The sequence below is a fragment of the Chlamydotis macqueenii genome, chromosome 8 (assembly GCF_036417535.1).
Source record: "Chlamydotis macqueenii isolate bChlMac1 chromosome 8, bChlMac1.mat, whole genome shotgun sequence".
NCBI classification, from domain to species: domain Eukaryota; kingdom Metazoa; phylum Chordata; class Aves; order Otidiformes; family Otididae; genus Chlamydotis; species Chlamydotis macqueenii.
The window spans coordinates 5,847,760-5,869,339 of record NC_141563.1 but is presented as its reverse complement, the minus strand read 5'-3'; the positions used below and the strand labels follow the sequence as shown (position 1 = coordinate 5,869,339).

General features: G+C 38.1%; 1 protein-coding gene across 6 annotated transcripts in view; it reads left to right on the top strand.

Annotated features, from left to right (window-relative positions):
- Positions 1-21,580, top strand: part of CAMSAP2 (calmodulin regulated spectrin associated protein family member 2) — an 87,863-nt gene that overhangs the window by 11,167 nt on the left and 55,116 nt on the right. For 5 of the 6 annotated variants that reach the window (XM_086754096.1, XM_086754098.1, XM_086754101.1 and 2 more), the window contains exon 2: positions 1,978-2,237. In XM_086754096.1, coding sequence (XP_086610222.1) covers positions 1,978-2,237 — 260 coding nt within the window. Of the gene's footprint in view, positions 1-1,977; positions 2,238-21,580 lie in introns of those variants that run through there. The other variant, XM_086754099.1, reaches the window with a different exon arrangement.

Genomic DNA, 21,580 nt, shown 5'->3' with positions numbered 1-21,580 from the left:
CAGGAGGAGCTTCAGAACTAATGAGCTTAATATTTAAATAGACACCATATGCGCAAACAGGAAAAGGACAGACAGGTAAAATTGAGACAGGTGGAAATAATATCTAGGGAAGCAGGTACCTGGCAGCTCAGAGAGTTCCTTCGTTATCAGTGCTTCTTATAGCATTGGATGGCTGTAGGTCCTATAGAGTCAGTAAGGGAGGCTGGGAAGTGGCAAGAGAAAATGGCAATATCGTTGCCCGACACTGGTAGATTTTTTTTTTTAGTACTAGTTTTATTATTTTCTTGTTAAAAAGTAATGTTTTTAGGCATTGGGCTTGTATTTTAAAGGGCAGATCAGTTTTGCTGACAGTATATTTTGATCTGTATTCTAAAACAGAGCTGTCAGCTTTCTCGACGAATGTAGGCTCCTGGTTTAAGCAAATTGTAAACTGTACCTCTCTTCCCCTTGATATTCTGAATTGGCAAATAAGAAGCGATATCTTAGCCTTTTTTACCGTCCTTACGACATATGCACTAATATTTTTTTCCCTTTTTGCACCCTGTAATGCGTATCTCCTCCTTTCAGAAGGAGAAGGCAGCTAGCTCTTCTTCCAAAGCCTGTAATGGAAGCACGTGGACTGCCACAGAATATGGCTGAGGAAGAAGATAACCTGTCATTATCTTGTGATGGCATGTTCTGTTCTTCCTCGCTCCTGCTCCACCCTCTGCTGCAGACCTGGTCTGTTTGGCCACTTACCCAGCTGAAGGCAAACGGGATGGGAACCTGGTGTTGCATCACCGTTTTGCTACGCACTTTTTTTCCCCTTGTAGCAATTAAATAGGCTTTTCCATTTGGGCTCAGGAAAAGAATCACATGCTCTTTATCCCATAAAAGCTGTTGGCTTAACTGATTTGACAACAATGGAGACTTAAATTCTTACTTGGGGAAAATGGAGCATCTTGCAATGCATATGTCTAGAAATGAAAAGTCTGAAACCGTGCCCAAGTTATTTTCCACTTCACTGGTGATTTGATTTCATTAGATCTAGTACCATATTTAATCAATTTATAACTATTACTTTTGTGGTAGACAACTATAAATATAGTCTGCCTGTATTGTGTTGTGTAAAGTGTTTGGAAAAACTCTCAGATTGTCTTGGAATGCTAATTTTGGGGTTAAAATTTAGCATAAACTTGACCAAATCTTGCACAGCTTTCTGTGGGTGCTAAGCCAGCTCACTGAAAAAGGAGGAAAGCCACAATTTTAAGGGAAGTGAGTAACACAAATAGGCAAATAAGAATTCAGTATTTTATCTGATAATATTAAGGAAACTCATAATATTTTTTTCCTCTCTTTCCATTCTTTTAATTCCAGTAAAACAGCCATGTATTTATGCTTAGCTGCTGGACTGTCATCATTCTGCCTTTGAAATAGGTAGTATAATAATAACATTTTTCTTGCATATGAGACCTAGAAGGCTGCTGAGTGGAAGTTTCTCTTTTCCTCACAGATTCTTCTGTGCTAAAATATAGTTCCATTTCAGTTTTGTTATTGCAATAGAGACAAGGGTTTGTGTTTCCATGGGTGGTGTTCTGCCTCTATGTGTCTGACCTATATAATGTTATGCCAAAGGGAATGAGAATGTTTGGGCACGTATTTGGAAGAGCCAAGAAACTTTAAAGTAATGATGCTGTAAACCACAGGATAGGCCTTCTGGTGTGGCCTTTGCAGTGTGGAACTGTTTTGGAATTTTTCTTAAGTTTCTATTAATAGTTCAAATGTTACATTTGTATGCAGCTTTCCCCAGGGTTTTATATCACAATGAGTGGCAAAGACCCTGGCTTTCCCTTGACTATACTTTCTTTAACATCATTTTGAGTTCATACATATCAAAAAATGTGCTAAAACAATGTCTATCCTTCCTGACAGAGACTAAAGGTTTTTTTGTTGGTTTTTTTTTTGTTTTGTTGTTTTTTTTTTTTTAAATCTTTGTAGAAAATGTTCCAGAAGAACTACGGGAACCGTTTTACACAGACCAGTACGACCAGGAGCACATTAAACCACCTGTTGTTAACTTGCTGCTGTCTGCAGAGCTCTACTGTCGCGCTGGGAGCCTTATTCTCAAGAGTGATGCTGCAAAACCACTTCTAGGTCACGATGCTGTTATACAAGCCCTGGCACAAAAAGGCCTTTATGTCACTGACCAAGAAAAGTTGGTGACTGAACGAGATCTTCACAAAAAACCAATTCAGATGGTAAGTGTTCAGAGCTTGTGTGTCATGTTTCTTCTGTGCTTCTGTGTACTCCAAATGACTACATGTCTCTCCTTTAACATGTATGGTGATGTTGAGGTCTTTTTCTCAAGAGTTAAATGTCATTTATTACTGGGAGGCTTAGGATTGTTTTGGTTTGGTTTTTTTTCTGTCTCCTCATAGCTGTCGGTGCAGGTGTATTTCCTCTGTACTAATGCTTGGAAACACCTATCATGCTACTTGGTTCAAGGGTCAAGTGTTGCATTTTTAAATATAGCAGTGACAATATTATCACTTTAATTTCAGTTTTACAGCAGTGACTGTCAGTGGATATTTCTGTGTTGGAAAAGTGGTTTGAAAATAGTTTTGGTTTGGTTGGTTTTTTTTCCACTCCTTATAGAAATTTTTGGTTAAACGCTTAAAAAACATTTAGTGACGCAGGCAATTCAACCTAATGACATTCAGTAGTTACCAGTTACATATTAAGTCAATGTAAAGCACGCAACAATGGCATATTATTTCATGTAGACTTTTAATAATATATCTTTGCTTTATACAACTGCTAATTAAAACATTACTTCAGCAGAGGAATGATTCTATTACTAAGCTCCTAAGTTGTGGATTTCTTCCTTGATTGGAGCTGAGTTTAAAAAAAAATGTCTGTAAAAAGGATGGCTACATATGGCCGATCCTTTCTTCAGAGTTCTTTATAAAATGACAGTATGATACAATAAGATTTTACTATATTTAAGTATTTAAAATTATTGACGCTTTTTTATTGTTTGATATTTTATGTATAAAATAAATTAAGTAAACAAGTATGAGATTACAAAGGTTGAGTTGACAACTTCTGTTCTAATACAGAACTTAAGCTTGCTCATCGGAAATCACCAGCAGATTTTATTGTGATATCAATGGAACTGATGTTCCTGCTATATTTGGGAGTATTTATGGCACAGTCTGGTCTTTTCAGATTAGAATATATTGGATACAGCGAATAAAATGTCTAATAAAGAAAGGACTTCTATAAATTTTCTGTCATCCATTAGCTGAATCTAGACTTTGCAGTCTGGTTTTCCCAGGGCCTTTTTTGTTTGAACCTACCCTCTGGAGTTGGCTGACTGCTCTGTTTTAACTCCTTTGATACTTTTATAATCGGCGACACATGTGGAGGTGTGTGAAAATTAATACAGCTTTGTGCTTGGTGTCAGCTTATAAGCAACTTGTGTTTACTAACGCGTACGAAGACTAACAAGTATTTGGCAGAATGTGACTAGAGAGTCCCTGTTATTTGATCAGTTGGTATCAACTGATAAGTTGCAGAGGGCTTTACAGGTGCAACATCAAAGCTGCTAATCAGTAATTAATGATTTATTCCATACAGTATTGCCAAGAAGTATTAGGCCTCTTAGTTTGCACAAATGGTTTTTCAGAAGTGGCAGTAGCCAGTTACTGTCATATGAAGACTGCATTCTTTACATCCGCTTTGCTTGTATTCGAGAATTCTTTCCTTCTCATAGAATGCTGAAGATCTGAAGGTACAAATATTTCAACAGCAGTAATAAAGCTAGTCAAGGCCCTTTTTCCTTATGATTAAGCTGTGATCAGTGAGTGCAGATAACCTGAAACTTTGCCAGTCTCCTTTTCTGATCTTGATACTCTTTTTCAAACAGAGAGCTCAGCAGAGAACAGGTGGCATTTTAGTAAAAGAAGCTGTGAATAGCAAGTGAAAGACATACTGAAGGGATACAAAATTTGCAGGGCACTCGCAACAGTCGTGGGTGTTTTAGGAGCAAGCATTTATAGTGTTCATAGAAGTCAAAGCATTGAAGAGGTTAAGAAACTTCCTGACTGTTGATGTTTTTACAGAACTTAATTCCATTTTTGTCTCTGAAGGAAAAGGTTGCTGACTTCCATTTATGAGCCTGCAGTTTTTCCCATTGGATTTTTTTTTTCATTTGATCCTTTTCTAGAGTAGCTGTAACAGGCATCTCTTTTCAGAGTGTTCAGTTGAGAAAATGTGTCGGTATTCTCTAGTTTGGTTTGATGGTCTTTAATTCAGTAATTAATGTTGCTTAAAATGCATTTCAGTAGCAATTTTTTATTTCCTCTGTGCTTGAGTGGGTGTTTGTGTCTGTCTTTCCTGTCTGTTTAGATGTAGTCCAGCAAGCAGTTATTCCAGCATCCCTAGATTCCTACTCGGCCCGGGTCACTTGTCCCCACTCCAGTGCTAGCAGCAGCGGAGTGTGCTGACGCTGTTGAGTTAGTCTCAGTCCTAATATTCTGAGGCCAAGAGTTTTAATTTGTCATGCAATGCTCACGTCCCTCTGCGAGTTCCTAGCAGCAATGCCATATTTTAATTGGGAAGTCACAACCTTTTTCCTTATTGCACAATTAGCAAAGTTGGCAGAGAATTTAAAATCTGGCTGTTGCGGTATTGACAGAGGCTTAAAATTATCCTCTTGATGTCTTCCAGTGCCTTCTCCTAGTGTTCCGTATGTCACAGTTTCTGCAAGTCTTGCAAATTAAGATGTATATCCTGGTTTAGAGCATGGAATGATTTTTCATTTTCAATAACGTAGAACAGAAAGTTAGCACATGTAATTAATTCGTATGTTCCTCTGGTACACCAGACTGTGTTAAACCTATGTTCAGTGTAATTTTGACTAATTTAATAGAAAATAATGTGGTAGTTTCTCTTTGCTAGCCTGTCTTCCCCGTGAACAGGGGAAAGATGCTGCTGTTTGTTAGAGGACACTTATTGTTGTCTGCTCGGATGTACTGTGTTTCTGTAGCTGGAAAGGGGTAAGTCATAATAAAATGAAACTGTGGAAAGAGATTACGGAATGTTTTAGTTTTACTTATAAACACATGTAGCTGCAGTGAAGAGACTCGGAATTCCATGTACTCTATGACTGTGGTCATTAGCTGTTACTTTGCGTGTGACTGCTTACAAAAGCAGGCATGTCAAATTTTGGCCTTCTCTGTTTCTTCGAATAGCCATAACTGAACCTTTTTCTAGGAAGCACCTTATATATTGAAGTCTTTGAAAAGTCTAGGAAATGGGTGTGTTTATGCGCTGGAGTCGGGATAGATGGTCGTTTCCTTGTTAGTCGTGACTGACTTGGCCACATTAGTATCCCATTTGAGAAGCTACAGATTTTTGTGTTTGTAAGTATATATCTGTATATGCATACACGTATATATCTGTATGTATATATAAAAATTAGATTCCTCCAGTGGAATAGGATTAGGAAATGAACACGCAGTAAGAGGAGCAAAGGCTTCAGTTAATCTTCCCTGTGTAGGGGTAGGGGATTCCACGTGGAGCCTGGTTTGTTTTAGTCTTTCGAATGTTTGGTTTGTTCACATCTTCTGTTTGTTTTTTTCTGGTAAAATTGAAAGTTAGGTTATTCTTAGGCTTGTTCTGATTTAAAAACTTGTGATTGAAACTGTTCCTGAGAGATTACATCTTGTGGTAACAGTACGGAACTATTCAGTGGTACCTCTGTTTCTGTTCTCCACGTGTTGCAAGCTATTAAATCCTAATTCTGTGTTTGTTTTTTGTTAAACCTTCTTATTTGATAGGATCATCCCATTGCCTTTATTTTGGTAGGGGGCAAAAGAACTAAATACCAGGTTATTACCCTCCAGGGCTGAAATTCATATGATCTTGGCTCTGCAACGCTAGACTTCAAACAGCGCAGAAATAGTGTAGAGCTTGGAAATGAAACAGCGTTGAACCAAGAACCAGTGTATTTTTCTCCTGAAGGTTATACTTCAGGTTAGGTGTACAAAAGGAATTGTCTGATGTTTTAAAAGTTTATGGAAGCTAAGTTGCGAAAATATGAGCGAAGCTACTTATTTCAGTTGGCAAGTTCCAATTGCATTTTAAAAAAAAAAAAAGTCTCTTAAGGAGGCACTTCCATATGAATATCATACATGAGATTTTGACAGGCTATAGAAATCAGAAATAGCTTAAGAATTCAGCATAGTTCTGATAGTTATGCAATAATTTTGTTTTAATGCTTCCAGATATAATATGCATAATATTCTATATATATAATATGCATATAGTACGCACTGTTCAAGTAAAGATGAACTTTTGTATATGCCTGTTGATTTATCTTTTCTTAAAATTTCTTCTTTATTTCATGGGCCAAACTGGCTTAAACCTTCCACGTCAGGTACACAAAGGGAAGGCAATTTTGTTTTTTTATTTTTTCTCATATACATATTTGATCTCCTACTCCTCGCAGGGGAGTTGGACTAGGTGACCTTTAAAGGTCCTTTCCGACCCAAACCATTCTGTGATGATTCTGTGATGTTTTTATATTTTGAAAAATATGTATCTTTTCTTACCAGAAGAAACTTTTACAGAAGTTTCTGCATTATGCCAGTAGTTTTATATCAACTGAATAATGTATTTGACAGGTCCAACCCTTTAATGAGAATTCTGGTATTTAATTAGGCTGTCTGTTTTCTATTCATATGCTGGTGATATTCTTCAATTTGCCTCGAGTAGAGAGAAGAATAAACAGATTCAGTGAGGAATTAAGAAATGCTTTCCCTCCCCCAAGCCCCTGCAATGCACTTGTGCCATTTGGGGAAAAGAATGAAGAATCAGCAGCTTAGTTCTCTGCTGCCTGATACTCTGCAGGGAAACTGAAGTTGCGTAATTACCCAAGCTGTGGACTTTGGTACTGCTCAGTCCCGGTCCCCGGTGTGGCAGAGTCAAGGCCAACTAAATTTCAAGCTTGAGGGGTAATAATGTCAAATCATAAATACCAGTTTAAAACCAGTGTGTGTTGGGAGTGTACAGATACAGTAATGTTACAGAATATTACCGGATTTCTGCAAAAAAAAAAATATTTTCCAGCTGTTATTGTTGTATATTGATAGAGCATTTTCATCTGACTTACAAAAAAGTTACTATCCTGCTAGATTTCTGGGGGAAAAAAAAAGGCAGTTTTAGATATTCAGTTCTTAAGTAAAATTTAGCTACTAGAAAAAGGTTAGTGAATACCCTGTATATAAATACTGTCTCCAGGAAACTATGCCATCTTTCAAATATTTCTTTGTATCATTTTCTCAATATGGGGAAAATATAAAACCTGTACTAAGCATAACGCAATCAAAAAGTGTAACCTTTGTGTAACTTTGAACTCTAATTTGGAAGAATACTGTTGCAGGAAAAGGTCAACCTTAGCCTTACACCCACATGTAGTTATTTTTTTAAAGTACTGTCGTTAACTGAGGGACCACTGAAATCCTCCACATGTTTCCACAGTTGCCAGCCAAGGTGCAAAAGGAATGAGAGGCTCTAGCAAAATCCCAGCAATGAGTCCATGGTAGCTGGTAGGATTGAAAATGCTTCCCTTCCTGATTCCAAGACATAATTCACGTGTATGGGTTTTTAATATAAAAAGTAGTGTGCTATCATCCAGATTGCTTGTCCATTTAGCTGCAAATTACCTTCCTCCTCAGAGAGATCTGCTGTGAGGAAGTCTGGCAATAGTTGTCTGTAGCAGTCTGTGGATCTGGACTGTGACTGAGGTGTGATTAGGTGTGTACCCCCAGCCAGCATCCGCGTCGCTTTCTGGGTAAGACAGCAGGCGGTAAGTGGTTAACTCATCCTGCAATCCACATTTTTGGTCTCTGACAGACTGCGTTCATTCGAAATGACAGTCCTTCTCATCAGCAGAGTGTTTATCCTTGACGAAGGACTCCAGCAGAAATGACAGTCCCTCTCATCAGCAGAGTGTTTATCCTTGACGAAGGACTCCGGCAGCTCCCCCAGTTAGCTTGCAGCTACACGCCGCAGCCTCTGTGTTTTCATGTTGTAGAATTCCTTCAACTCTGTAAGGCAACAAAAAGTGTACTAAACACTTCACAGAACAAAGAAATAAGATGTGGCTTCTGCCCTGAAGGATTTTTTTTTTCTGGTTTTAGGCATGATGTAACAAGTTTCCATTCCTGTGCTATTGTGAATTACTTGTTAGATGAGGACACATAAAAAGAATTTGCAGCTACTTGACTTTTGGCCCATAGATACCATAATTTGTTAGTTAAAACACGAGATTCTAATATTAACTGACTTGTGATATTTAAGCATCATGCACAGTAATAAGTTTCACAGAAGATTAAAATAATAGGCAAGTATAGTGGTGAAGCAGATCCTGAGTTTAATCTAATGAGTCTCATGTGCTGCACAGAACCAGTCAGTCATGGTTTTCAGCTGGGATAATGTAATCTGTACACGTTCCATATTTTTTGCTTGATTTCTGCTGTAGACACTGGGTTTTAGACTCATTTCTTCACACACATTCCTTGTAAGGTTCTCACCTGCTTGCAAATGGTGATCCAGTATTTTTGCCTGGTGTCAGATGCACCTCCTCGCGTTAGTCAGCATGGCATGAACATGCGTTTGCCGTGTGGCTACCAAGCTCCCACAAGCACAAGGTGCCAGTTCACGCTTCCATCGTGGTAACTGCCACAACTCTACAAAAAGTTTCTTCTGCTCTTACCATTTTAACTTACCAACTCAGTATCCCGTTAGCTTTTTTCGTGCAGCTAATATTGACTCATAGCCTGGGGATTTTGTGCTGCCTGCTTCTTGGTTTTAATGATGTTTGTCTTGTATGTAGAAGATCTTTTCTTCTGTGTCGTGTAAACAGCAGCGGTGACTTGGCTTGTGTTCTGCTGCGTGTTTGTCTGGAATTTAGCATGTGCAAAACAAATACAGGTTATCTGTGAGTCACACTAGAGTTTGCTTTATTTCTGTAATTTTCTGGGACTGAAGAATGTGTTTGATGTAGGCCTGCTCCTTTTCTGAAACTGAGCTCTATGACTGATTGTTTGCTGCTAACGCCATTCTTTTGCGCTGTTGGTGATTAGCTTGGCTGCAGTCAAATCGAGTCACTTCTGTATTTCTCTGAGGCAGTTGAAAGAAACTGTAGATTAAATAAAATTACGTAATTAGCTTGTTCTATGCTTACTTTTATTCATATGTATCTGAGCCTGCGAATAGCTGAGAAGTTGCAGTAAAGGACTGTTATTTAAGATCTCTTGTGGGAGAAAACAGACACTTTATTCTTAGAGCATCACTTTTGAAATCTGTTTAATAAGGACTGCCTGCAAATAAAGGTAGGAATTAAATCCGAAAGGTAATGTAGATATCTGTATCGGGAATTTTTGGAAGACTGAGGTAACCACAGAGTACGCGGCAACATCCTTTTTGTTTTCATGGAATATCTGCTCAGTTTGTGCACCAAGTGCAGCAACTAATGCAGAAGGTAGCAGAGCTACTGGCACCAAAGTTATGTTTATAAAGAATACAAAGTAAGAATTTGTTGCTGGTCCTTTCCAGCAACTCCAGTGCTAAAAAACTGATCCCGTCCACCTGCTTTCACGTTTGCCATTTTCCCCACAAAAGAAAACTGAAAGCCTTCCATATTTCTCTAGCTTTAATTTTAATTTCGGTGATTTTTTTTTTTTTTTTTTCTTCCTGCATCTGTGATTTCAGTAGCACGAGAAAAAAAAAAGTAGGGTTTTGGTCTTATTTAGGGTTCCAGCAATGTAGCTGGCATTTCAGATTTGTGTCACTAAGAACCCTTGCGTGGAAAATAATGAAATCCTACAGCTCTTGTAGGATTCATTTCAGTTGTGCAGAGCTATTGAATGGACTGTGCTGCTTGTGTGGCATTGCCAGTGTATTCTCAGAACCGCCGTGAGATCCCTGATGTTTACAGAACGGCCTTTCCATGTGCCTTTGCCAGGTGAATGCAGTAGGCAATCTTCAGAAATAGCAGCGCATTATCTCCTGTTTATTTTCATGGAAAATGGCAATCGCATTTAATCTTTTACTGAAATGAGGAGAGAATATTGCAGCACATCTTCCAATCGAGATACATAGTATACTGAATAAGCCAAACTGCTGCTGTTGCAATGATGATGGGAAATAAAACGAATGTGTACCTTGGGAGAAGATAGTACCTCCCAAAGTCAAGGCTCATGCCTTTCATGGGAAAATAAACCCGTGCATCGTTATTGACTGTTGTCTGTCTTGTTCACTTCCTTGCTAATTAGGTGCTCCGAGGGCTGAAAAAAAATAGCTAGTGCTCTTCTGCCTTGAGCAAACTAAAATTTTGAACCAAAGAGCTTCTGAGTGTATTCTTAGGTAGTGTTCCCTCTGCTGCTGTTAACTTGGGGGGACAGGGGTGGGGAAGTGGAGTGGGGGTTTAATTTAAAATAAATAAATAAATAAATAAAAGAACTGAAAAACAGACCTAAAAAAAAAACCTCACTCCTGAAGTCCAAGGAAAAACTGTTAAAAGGAGGTATAAATTATGAGTTAAAGATGATATGAATTAAAGTCTGCGAAGAATGCCAGATACCACATAGAAAATCCTTTCTAAACAGATCAAGAAGGATTTTCATTAACCTTGAAATAAGTGCTATTTTGTTATACGCGGTTTAAGAACACTTTCTTCCTGTTTCAACAGCGCTATTCAGTAGTGTGGTTCGGCTTTTGGCTGGTGGTTTGCTGCTGTGAACTTTCTTTGTATCTCCTTAAAGATGTGAAGAGGTTATCTAAATAACTGTTTAGGAGTGGTCTGTCTTCTGCTAGGTTAAGTGTGTTCTGGCGTACGGTAACTAAGATGTTTAGAAAAAGAAGAATCTATAAATTATTTTACACATTACCTAGGAGATAGTTCTTCATCACTCAGTTTATTTAAATTACGCCAAGATAGTACCCTTGTGCTGGCTAGGGGAACTCTGAAAATCTCGCAGGGTTGCAGCAGACAGTTACTTGGTTAAGAGCGCCGCTTTCTTCCAATTATGGAAAATAGTGCGCCGCTTTTAGCGGGAGGTGCGGGTCCGTCACGTAAACATACGGAGAGCTTCGCTACCAGCTCTGCCTCGTACGCACGCAGCAGCACGGGGACAAGGCGGCGCTGGCTGTCGGAGGAGCGTGGTCTGTACGCCCCGTCCCGCAGCGGCTGCTCCGGTGTGGCACAAAACACTGCTAAACTGCGTTCGTTAATCCACACGCGTGAGCCTGGCAATCCGCCCGCGCTTGTCAGCAAAGAGCACGCTGTCATCACAGCAGATGTATTGTAACATGACATTCTTGGATCTTACCAACTCTTTAGAATTTAACAACATTTACACAATTTTTTATTTTTTTTTTTTTTTTTTCCCCTGAAGGTGAATGAACAGAATGTTGCAAGGTCTCTGTAGTATGTCTCACCTTTTTGTTTGACCCTTGGGGAAATGCAGTAAATAGCAGCGTGCTTCAGTCGTTTATCTGAACTGGTAGGTTTTCTATTAGCTATTAGGTTTGTACGAACTAGTAGGAAATTTTATTACCTTACAGAAATATATCTGCAAAGTACCCGAAGTAAAATCTAATGGACTTGGCCCTATGTAAGTAAAAAAAAAAATTAAGACTTGTATTAAAACTTTATCTGGTAACTTGTTAAACTATTTAAGTTATAATAGTGCTCTTTCACCAAGTGACTGTCTGCTCTAAATGTGGAAGATGTCCAATTCTCCCCCATCCATCAGAAGGTCACGAGGGAGGATATCTCCCAGTATGATGTATTTCTTTTGCCTTCCCAAACCGTAATCTAAGGCTGGTGCAAAGTCTGTCAGAAAGAAGTTCTACAACTTGACAGTTTTTAGAAGACTGGAAAAAGCTGTCTCTAGCTATTGCTGGATGCTTATACAAATTGTGATAGAGATCCAAATGAGTCAGTTGTCAAGACTGATGACATCTCTAAAAAAACTGAAATGCCAAGAGCTCTTTATAAGCTTAAAGTTGGGTGTTTGGAAGACAATTTAGAACACCTAGCAGTCAGTATCTGTGGAATAATATACAATGTGAAGTGTGCGTTGAAATTTTTTAACTGTTTGTTTTGATAAAGAAGTGGCAGGTTAAAAATTATGATGAGCTTCAAAAGAAGAAAAATTACAAGAAAAGCAGAATGAATATGTAGATATTGGGTAAGCATGTAATGGTGGATCAAGTGAATTTTACGTGACTTAATTATCACATGTATATAGTATGTAATATGAAATCTCATTATATAGGGACACCTATATTTCTTAAATATGCTTTGGTGGAAAACACGTGATTGATTTCTCTTCTTAAGGGCACACTGTGAGGGAATAAACATTGGTAAAAGCTTCTGGTCCGTTACATAGAAATAATTCTGTAAATCTGGGTGGTGTGTTTCTATGGTATTGCTCTGTGAAGGCAGCCAGCTTCTGCAAGGAGCTCAGTTCACTGAAGTGTTATGTTACAGTAACACCTTTGATGCTCTGTAAAAAAAAAAATAATAAAAGTGGAAGAAAGTACTGTATGGGGTTACATCTTAATACATAAAAGGGAAACAATGAATTGGACAAAATGTTGAGGGAAAAGAAGTTCAGTTCACAATTTTGAACAGGTTTTGTTTTGTTTTCTTTCCCTTACCCCTCTTAACTCCCCCACTACCAAAAGCAAAACCAAACCTGTCTGACGATATTTAGAAGTTCCCTGTAAAGACATGTTTGTGTATGTGAGATTAAAAAAAAAACAATGGTGTGACTGCCTGTAGAAAGGCTGTAAGTTAGAGTAATTCAGTACTCATTTTGTCAAGGAAGCCTCATAACTTCTCTGTTGCTGAATTCTTTATGGAAAAATGTTCCTAACAGGTACCTGCAAAGAATGAGAGTGTTCGAACTCTTCCTTTTAGTTTTTCTTCAGCAACAGGAAGAAATGCAGAGAAAACTTAACTTACGTGGTTGGGAAGTAAAATGGTATAGTAATGAGTTGATGAAGACATACGTGTAGACGCTGGCAAAGAACTGCTAGAGAGAAGGAAATCTTGATGCTAAACGTCCTGCTCAATTCGCTTTCTCTCCACTACTTTTTTTTTCTGTATCGTTAGCATCATGAACTGTGTTTTCTCTAAGTCAGCACACGCACATGCTTGAAAATTCTTTCTTTTCCAGGTCAGAGCTTTGGGGAAGAAAACAATCCTACTAAAGTACTGTGTACTTTCAACAACAACAACAAAAATTCAAATAATACCCATGTGCCTCTAGGCATTGGGGGATAATTTGTCTGGTTCTCCCAGAACATAGGGAAGCTGAGAACTTATGTAACAGGCTACATGTGGCTTGGTATTACTGGCTTGTGCTGATTAGGGGGTAGGGAGAAGGGTAATACAGCCTTGCTTGTTCTAACAAGATCTGCTGTCTTAATGACTTAAACACAATTATGCTCTTATCCTACATATGGCTGTAGTGTCAGTTATTTTAGGTTCCTTTTCTCAAACAGCTTTGAACCATTACTAGAGAAGGTAGAAACTTTCTCTTTACTGTAACTTGCATTTTTTTTTTTCAGCTAGGGTGGGATGTCCCATTTCAGTGTGGCTTCTTTGAATACCTTCCCACCATCCCAAATGCAGAGGGAGAGCTGATGGCTGTGCTCCTCTGCTTCAGCTTCTTCCTTAGCTGCCTTTCCCACGGATTTTGCATTCTCTTCAAACCTGATGGGTGACGAGTTTTTCTTCCAGGCCGTTGGTACGAACAGCAAGAGCTGGCAAGCTGGTAACTCAGCCTGCGATGTTTCTTGGAAAATGCACCCGTTCATTGCGGATTCTGTGCTCAGAGTTGCAGTTTCAGCTCAGTTGATCGGATTATGAATCAATTTAATGTATCGAGCCTTAAAAATTCTGTTTAATCAGAATGTATTAGTATCAAGTTAGGTGCCTTGCACTCATAATGACAGTCGTACACTTTTCAGTTACATTTATAATGGAATTTTTACAAGTGGCTTATGTTCTATAATTTCATGTTTTAATTAGCATTATCTTTCTATTATATTTTTTTATAACTCAAGCTGCTTGCTGACTCTGAAATTATTTTGCAAGAGATCAGGAGGAGGATGTGGGGCCTTGACATTATTTGTATTGTCTGTTGACTCTCCAAAAACAAAAATTCCATTGTTTTTCTTCTATTCTTTTGGAATCTCCCCAGTGTTCTTAGCGTTACGGAAAGAATAGCTCAGTATTTTTTTCTTTCCTTATTTGCTGTAGACTCTGAGTTGAAGATGTAGGTTATGCATGAAGTTGGCAGACTTGCAGATAATCTGAAGGCTATCAGTAATTAATATACTTTTTAGAAGACGGAATTAGAGTTCTCTTGAAAAAAGTGGGAGATGGTATCAACTTGCAGGTCACTATGTGTACTCGTAAAAGAACTGAGATGTTTCTCTGTAGGCCATTATTTTTGCTCCTTAAATACAGTGTGTGCTCACTAATCAGAGAAATTGGTTACTAGCCATCTTTTTAAAGCTGAGACCTTGGACAGCAGCACGGAAGTCTACCAGCACGTTCTGTCGTTTCAGAGGGTACCGCGCTCCCTGGGCTGGGAACGGCGTGTCTCTCCTGCCCGTTACAGCACCAGCTCTTGGCTCATAGGTATTTTTAGATAATATCCATTTTAGCTACCATCTTGATGAATAAATTACAGTTAAAATATGTAAGACTATTTTCATAGTATTTAAAAAGATATTATTTTTAACTATATCATCCCTTTTGTTGTCTTATCCAAACTGTAGTCTTCTAGACTTTTTTTTTTGTTCTACTAATCTATTTTATCTGGAAAAATACCATTCTTCCAGTATAATCACTGACTAAATTTGCCTTTAAGTTTTCCTGAAGGCATACACTGCTGATTTCTTGTTCTTTGCATTGCTTCTGTACCTTTCCCCACCCATCTTTGAAAAGAATTTAAAACATGATCTGAATTTGCAAGTTTAATCCTAGTCAAATGATTATTTTTTTTTTTGTCTTTTGTTCCACTTATGGATGGCCTATATCCATCTTCTGGTTATTTATTTTACAAATTCTTTCTTGTACGAGTTCTTACAAGCATGTTGGAGATAGCTGCTGGACTAGAGGAGAGCAGCCAAACTGAATCCTTCGCCAAAGGAAAGGCTGAAGTGCAGACCAAATAGCTGTGCGCTCTGATGAGCTTCCCTCCTGAAAGTGCTGCATTTATATTAGCCCAAGGGCATCATCAATCTGTGACAACCCCAACAAAGCAGAGACCTCCAGCTCTGTCTGTAGGCGTGGTGTGATGAAGCTTATTGCCAGGAATATCTTTTTCCAGAAGGATGATAATTTTTTTTTTTTGTCCCACAGCCTAACTCCCACCTCTCCTCCTCTGCTTCTTGCAGTGGCATCAGTGTATGTGGTACTGTAGAGATTAAAATAATACGCGGCTGATCTGTTGGCAGCTAGACGTGCCCTTGTCTCTTACCTTATTGTCATCATTTGGGGGGGGGGGGGGGGGGATAATAATGGCTTGGATTAAAACAGGAAAATACTGCACTAAAGAAAATTGTGGATTATCATAATTGAACTTTTAAAATGTTATTACTTAATGTTAGGCTAGATATACATTAAACTGATACCAGTTACCTGTGTTACACTAAGTTCAGATGGAATTAGGTGATAAAACGTTGAAGCGAAGGTTAGCTCTGAGCAGTAACAAGGCGCAAATGCGGTTCTGTGGTGCACGGCTCAGGGCAACGCCTGCCTTTGAGAGGCGCTGGCTTGCTCAGCACTATATAAGTGCGAGAAAACCTCTTCTTCATTGTTATTTTTTCAATCAGCAAAGTACAGGCGCTACAGAACAAGGGAACTGCTTGTCTTTACAAATTTGGCAGTAGAGTGTCGTCAGGACTGTCTTTCCCTGCCCGGCCAGCAGCGTTGTAACTAAACCAGTAACAGACGAGGGAGACGGTTTGCTCTTCTCTCAGCCCTTTGCGTTCGGATAGCAGGTCCGCGTGCAGGAGAGGTTGACTGGAAGTCTTCTCTGTACAGAATACCTGACCCTTCCAAATGGGAATATTTGAGAGTGTCAGAGCCTTTTGGAGAACTTAATCTTAAAGTATTGCTTGAGTATGAGGGAGAAAAAAAAAAAACCTTCAAGTCAGGAGGGTTTTTTTTCACTGATGTTGTCTAAAGCCTGCAAATGTAATAAATGTTGTCTCAGAGTGTACATTTTCCCCAAGAAAAAATGTTATGTAAATCTATATTAAGATATTTGAATTACTGTTAATTACTGTGACTGCTAATCACTGTTTTCTACAGTATTTTTAGCAGAAGAAATTTCAAAGAGCTCCATCTACAATTCTTAGATGCTGAGGCTATGCTTCCTTTATAACATCTACCCCACAATTTCACTTGTTTTCTGTTCATCCCAAACTGTGGCATTTTTCTTTGAAAGAACTATTTCACCCTTAGGTGATTTTTAGATTATTTCTTTATCTAAAATCCATTTAAATTTAATACAATATATGGTTAATACAGAAAAATACTGTCTAGCCAGCTTACTCTGCTGCTTTGTGTGGGTCCTAGGGTGTGACTCAGGCTGGGTTTCTTTGCAGTGTCATCAGAATGCTGAGCATGTGCTAGATGCTACTAGGTATTAATCAGTGATTTGCCAGATATTTTAAGTGGGTTTCTCTTAGTTTTAGAATTTTTCAGAAGGTTAGTTTGTCATTCCAACAACATTGGAATGGCTGTTCTCTAATGTAATGGGAGGGAAAGGGGAAGAAGTGACTTCGGCTTTTCTCTGGCACTGGTGGCACAAACTAATTTTACAAACAAGTTTTTTAATATATTTTTTTATATTTTTATGTATTTTTATTTTATATTTTCTGTATTATTTTTATATAGTTGTACAAACAAGCCTGATACCCTTCTGTCTCACATCTAAAAATCTCACATTTTTTCTATACATTGGAAGTAATCTAACTCATTGAAGCCATCAAGATATATGCATTTTGAGTGGAAAATTATTTTATTTTATTCCTGTAATTTTAAATATTAGTTTTGGTTATTAATTGTTTAACTTCTTTAAATCCAGTATTTGTTCTCAAAGGTTAACATTCTTCCTGCTGTGAAAAAACATGTCACAGTGGACTCTGTTCTATATCTACAGAAACTGTTTTTACAATCTTTTACATATTTCAGACACCTTTTTAGAGGATGCAATTAGCTGCCTTTGCATAAGCAGTTTGACCCTGATTACATATTGAAAGTTAAATGCTACTTTGAGGTGAAATTTGAAGGCTTGGTAGGTCGCTTGTTCTTCCCTGGATGAGATTGTTGTAAATTTAAAAATGTAGTAGTTAGTGCTTCATGTAGGGCTGCTTACAATTTCAGTGGAATGTGTATTAAGTTAGTAAAATACAGAATAAAATCTGGAGACTAAGATTACTAAAATTGGGCCTATATGTATTTATTATTATGTATTTATTTTTGTGAAAGCACTGTTTATCTTTATCTCATCAAGCTGTAATTATATAGCAGTATATTTGCAAATATGAATACATTCACCGCAGTGTCTTGGCAGTAGACTCATTATCAGTAATCAGGAGAGAGTTTACATTGTTTAATCCGGCGTTGAAATACCAGGGTGTAATGGTGAGTTTTCATGCCGGATCAGCGTGACATCAGAATGAAAACGTCCCGAATTTATCAACAGCTGAACAAGACTTGTTAGGCATGTCTGGAACAATAAACAACTTGTGTTTGTAATGCTTTATTACTCTATAAAAGTAATCTGTTTAAAAACAAACAGTTTTTAAATATAGACACCGGTATCCATAAAAGCTAAATTGAGAATATTATTTCTGTCTTACTGTGCACAAAAAAAAAAGGTAAAAATTAGTGGCAATGCCAAATACTAGAAAGCTGGGAAAAACCAGAGTGACACTATCATCTGTAGCCTCAGGACTCTGGCAAAAGTGTGGTGTTCGTCTCCAAATATCTGTTCCCCGCCTGTCTCATTCACACGCAAAGGGAGAGCGCTATGTGAATGACCGATTCGGTCTCGTTGTCCCAGGCCTGTTGTAACGTTATTTGCTATGCACATTCAAAGCTACTCTGCTACATTATTCCTCTAGATGTATCTCTGTGTGTAAATGGGTATATAGAAACAAATGTGAAAGGGCATTATTGGGCCGAATCTGCAAGTACGGAATCAAGACATCAGGAATGTAAAAAGTCTAAAGTTTTAGTTCATTTAGCATTAGGTAGCACTTTTAATACATTGAACTGGCTTCTACTGACTTTTTACTATGACTGAAATTAGATGTCACTAATTCTGTGACAAACATCACTGTCTGAAGACAAACATCCAGAAGCTAGAAGTCACCAAATTACTGAACATAGGAGTGAAGCTGTGAGCATTCAGCTGGCTACCAGGGGACTTCTGAGAAAGTAATGAATTTTTTTTTTTACCCCTCTCTCTCCTTTGCCCTCCCATCATAATCTTACAACAGCAATAAAACCAAGATTTGAAATCGCGTTGCGTGGAATTAGACGAGCGTGCAGTTCAGCCATCGTCAGAACGCAGTGTGAATCTCTACCATTTGACGTAATGGAGTAGCTGATGGGGTAGTAGGCTGTTGTATGCTCTGTACGTCATTTAACAGACAGGAAACATTTCCGGATTGCTGCTTTGCATACCCTGAGTGGTGAGACTTAAATTCAGAGTAGTATGTTTGAGTGATTACACGCTTGCTTTGCTAGGCCCAAAACCTGTTTTTTCCAGTTCATGTCCCCATCCTGCACTATAACATTCTTTTTCACTTTTGTTCAAACCCAAAGAGTTAAGATAAAGGTAGCATTCAAAAATAACTCTTATAGTCCGTCATTGATGTACCTAGGATTGCCAGAAGAATGTATAGCTTACGTAAAGAGAATCCCAGTGTAGTCAGCTAGGGATTAATTCAAATGCTACTGTAAAGGTCATTTTAAAGAACCATAGAAGTATTTTAAATAGTTCCCAAGTAAAAAGTTTGAACAGTCACTATTATCATGCCTTTTCTTTGTCTTGAAGCATTTCATAGATATAGTCCAAGCTGCCTGGGACACCAGTGTGGCCCAGTTGGCTGCCAGCCGGCCTGCAGCCTTTTCTGCAGTGGATGTGGGAAGTGTTCCTCTTCTCCGTAGTGGCTGCTCTGGTTGAACCTCTCTCTGCTTGTTCATTGGAAGCACAAAATTGATTTTCTTTCGTGTATTTTTTTCAGTATGAGTAACTTGCATCGAACAGCTACTTCGTTGTCTGCAAAAGGCTCAATCAAAATAGTGATTTGGATTTGATACTTCATTTTGAAGTACCTGAGCGATATAGAAGTGTTACACTATATGCATTTCGATAGGTAGTATTTATTTTGCACCCAACTGCAAAGAGGCTGAATGGGAAGAGTGCCGGACACAGTAGAAAGCGTGTGTACTAATATGAAAGTTCCTGTCAGTTTATCTTAATTTTTTTTATCTTTTTGCCATTTTTCTTTGCAGCAATATGAAAATTTGTAATTGTCTTTGTGAAATGAAACCTACTTTATTTAAAGTGATGATTACAGGGGCATCTGTGATTGATGAATAGCTATAAGCGAGCGAAATAGTTCTTTGGTCATCTGAGTTCCCTCACTTCTGTACCTGTACCTTTCATCATTGTGGGATAATAAAATGTTTTAAATTACTACATCCACTGTAGCTGCATTTCATACACTAGGTACCCATTACTTAGAGGAAGCTAAAATATCAGAGAGCCTTCTGTTCAGGGACAACCCATGTGTGCGTTCTCTTGTATCCAACATACACCTTGGAAAAGATTTTTTTTTTTTAAATTATTAAGTAGTATGTCTCAAAATAGCAACTGTTCGGTGTTTGAGGATGGATACAGTGAGCTGTACGTCCACAGTACAAATGATTTGAAAAATAATCACAAATGATGTGTTTAGTCTTCATGCGAGTTAAATTTATCAAAATCTGCTGCTTTAATGTTTTGCCAGGTTTTGATTGTGCCTGGGTGTAAATAGTGGAAAGATGATAACAGAAGTTCTTTTGGAAATGCATTCTTAACAGTAGGTACTGCTAGGAACAGTAGCGAAAAGTCCTGTGCCAAAGAGGTAGCGATACATGATAGGTCACTTTGTAGTCACATTTCCCAACAACATATGACTGATAATATTGTAAAATATTATAATCCAAGTGGAAATTACCAGAGAAAATGGTGGTAAAGAGGCAGTTACAATGAGTAACCTTATAATCTGGAGCAGCAAAGAGATGAGGCGAAAAAATTAAATTAAAAGTATTCTGGAGAGTAACATTATCTGTTTTCTTGTTCTGCTTGGAACGAATATTTAATAGCAACTTTTTAAAAAGTCCAGGTAATTTTAACGCTTTGTTGTGACTTTCCTGTAATCTTGATTCCCATGGAAATGCTGCAAATGACACGCACTAAAGGACTGATTTAGCATCAAATCTGTATCGCCTGGCATGCGAGTGTATGGTACTGGGGGGCGGGTTTGTGTTACGGAACGGCTACCGGACTAATCAGTTCTGCCAGCTATGGAAAGGCGCAGGAAAGAAGCAAATAACAATCATCACTGTTGTTTATAACAGAGTAAAATATCAATGAGAAACCAACTGAGCAACAACAGTCCAGCTTGTACCTCCTGTATGGCACAGTAATTAGCATTGTTGAGCAAACGCCAAATTATCTAAACTACATTTTAAAGTGCATTTTAAAATATTGACAAGTATTTGGTTTTAATAAAAACAAAGTTCTTCTAGCCAGTCTTTCATATCTATAACGTGTGCTTTAAGACTTTTCTGTGGCAGAATTGCTTGCTGATTTGGATTTAGCAGTGTTTGGATGATCAGGCGGACGCTGATGTATACTGCCTGTTACCTGTGAGCAGTAAATGTGCTGTGAGATTTCTTCTTGAGTGAGAGTCATGTACCAGCTTTTCTCATAGTGTCCATTCCATCTTGAACTCTCACAATATTGATTTTTATTTTTTGAAATACTGCAAATTGACTTGCCCATGCAGACAGCTGGTTTTTTTAGGTTTGATAAAATTTGCCTTTGGGTATTTAGGTAACATAAGTTACAGGTACTGCCTTCAATGCTGATACCACATACTTGAAGCCAGCCATTTTAAATTGATTGCTCAAATCTCCAGTAATGTGTCTCAGGTGTAGTTCAGACAAGTTTCTCTATAATCGTCCTTTCCCATTTAAGAATTATGGGATTACAGAGGCTGGGTACTTGTAAGGCAAGAACAGATGTCAGTCAGTTTATAATTTTGATGATAAGGAGGTGTGGAAAAAACACAAACTGCAAACAGACTTAAAACACAGAGCAAAATAAGGCAGTCAGAAATTAAGAAAAAAAAAAATCAGGAAACAACGATTTCTACTTTTCTTTGCTTTATTTAGTCCAGTCAAACCAAAACCATCAATGAAGTTCTTGCGGCAGTACCT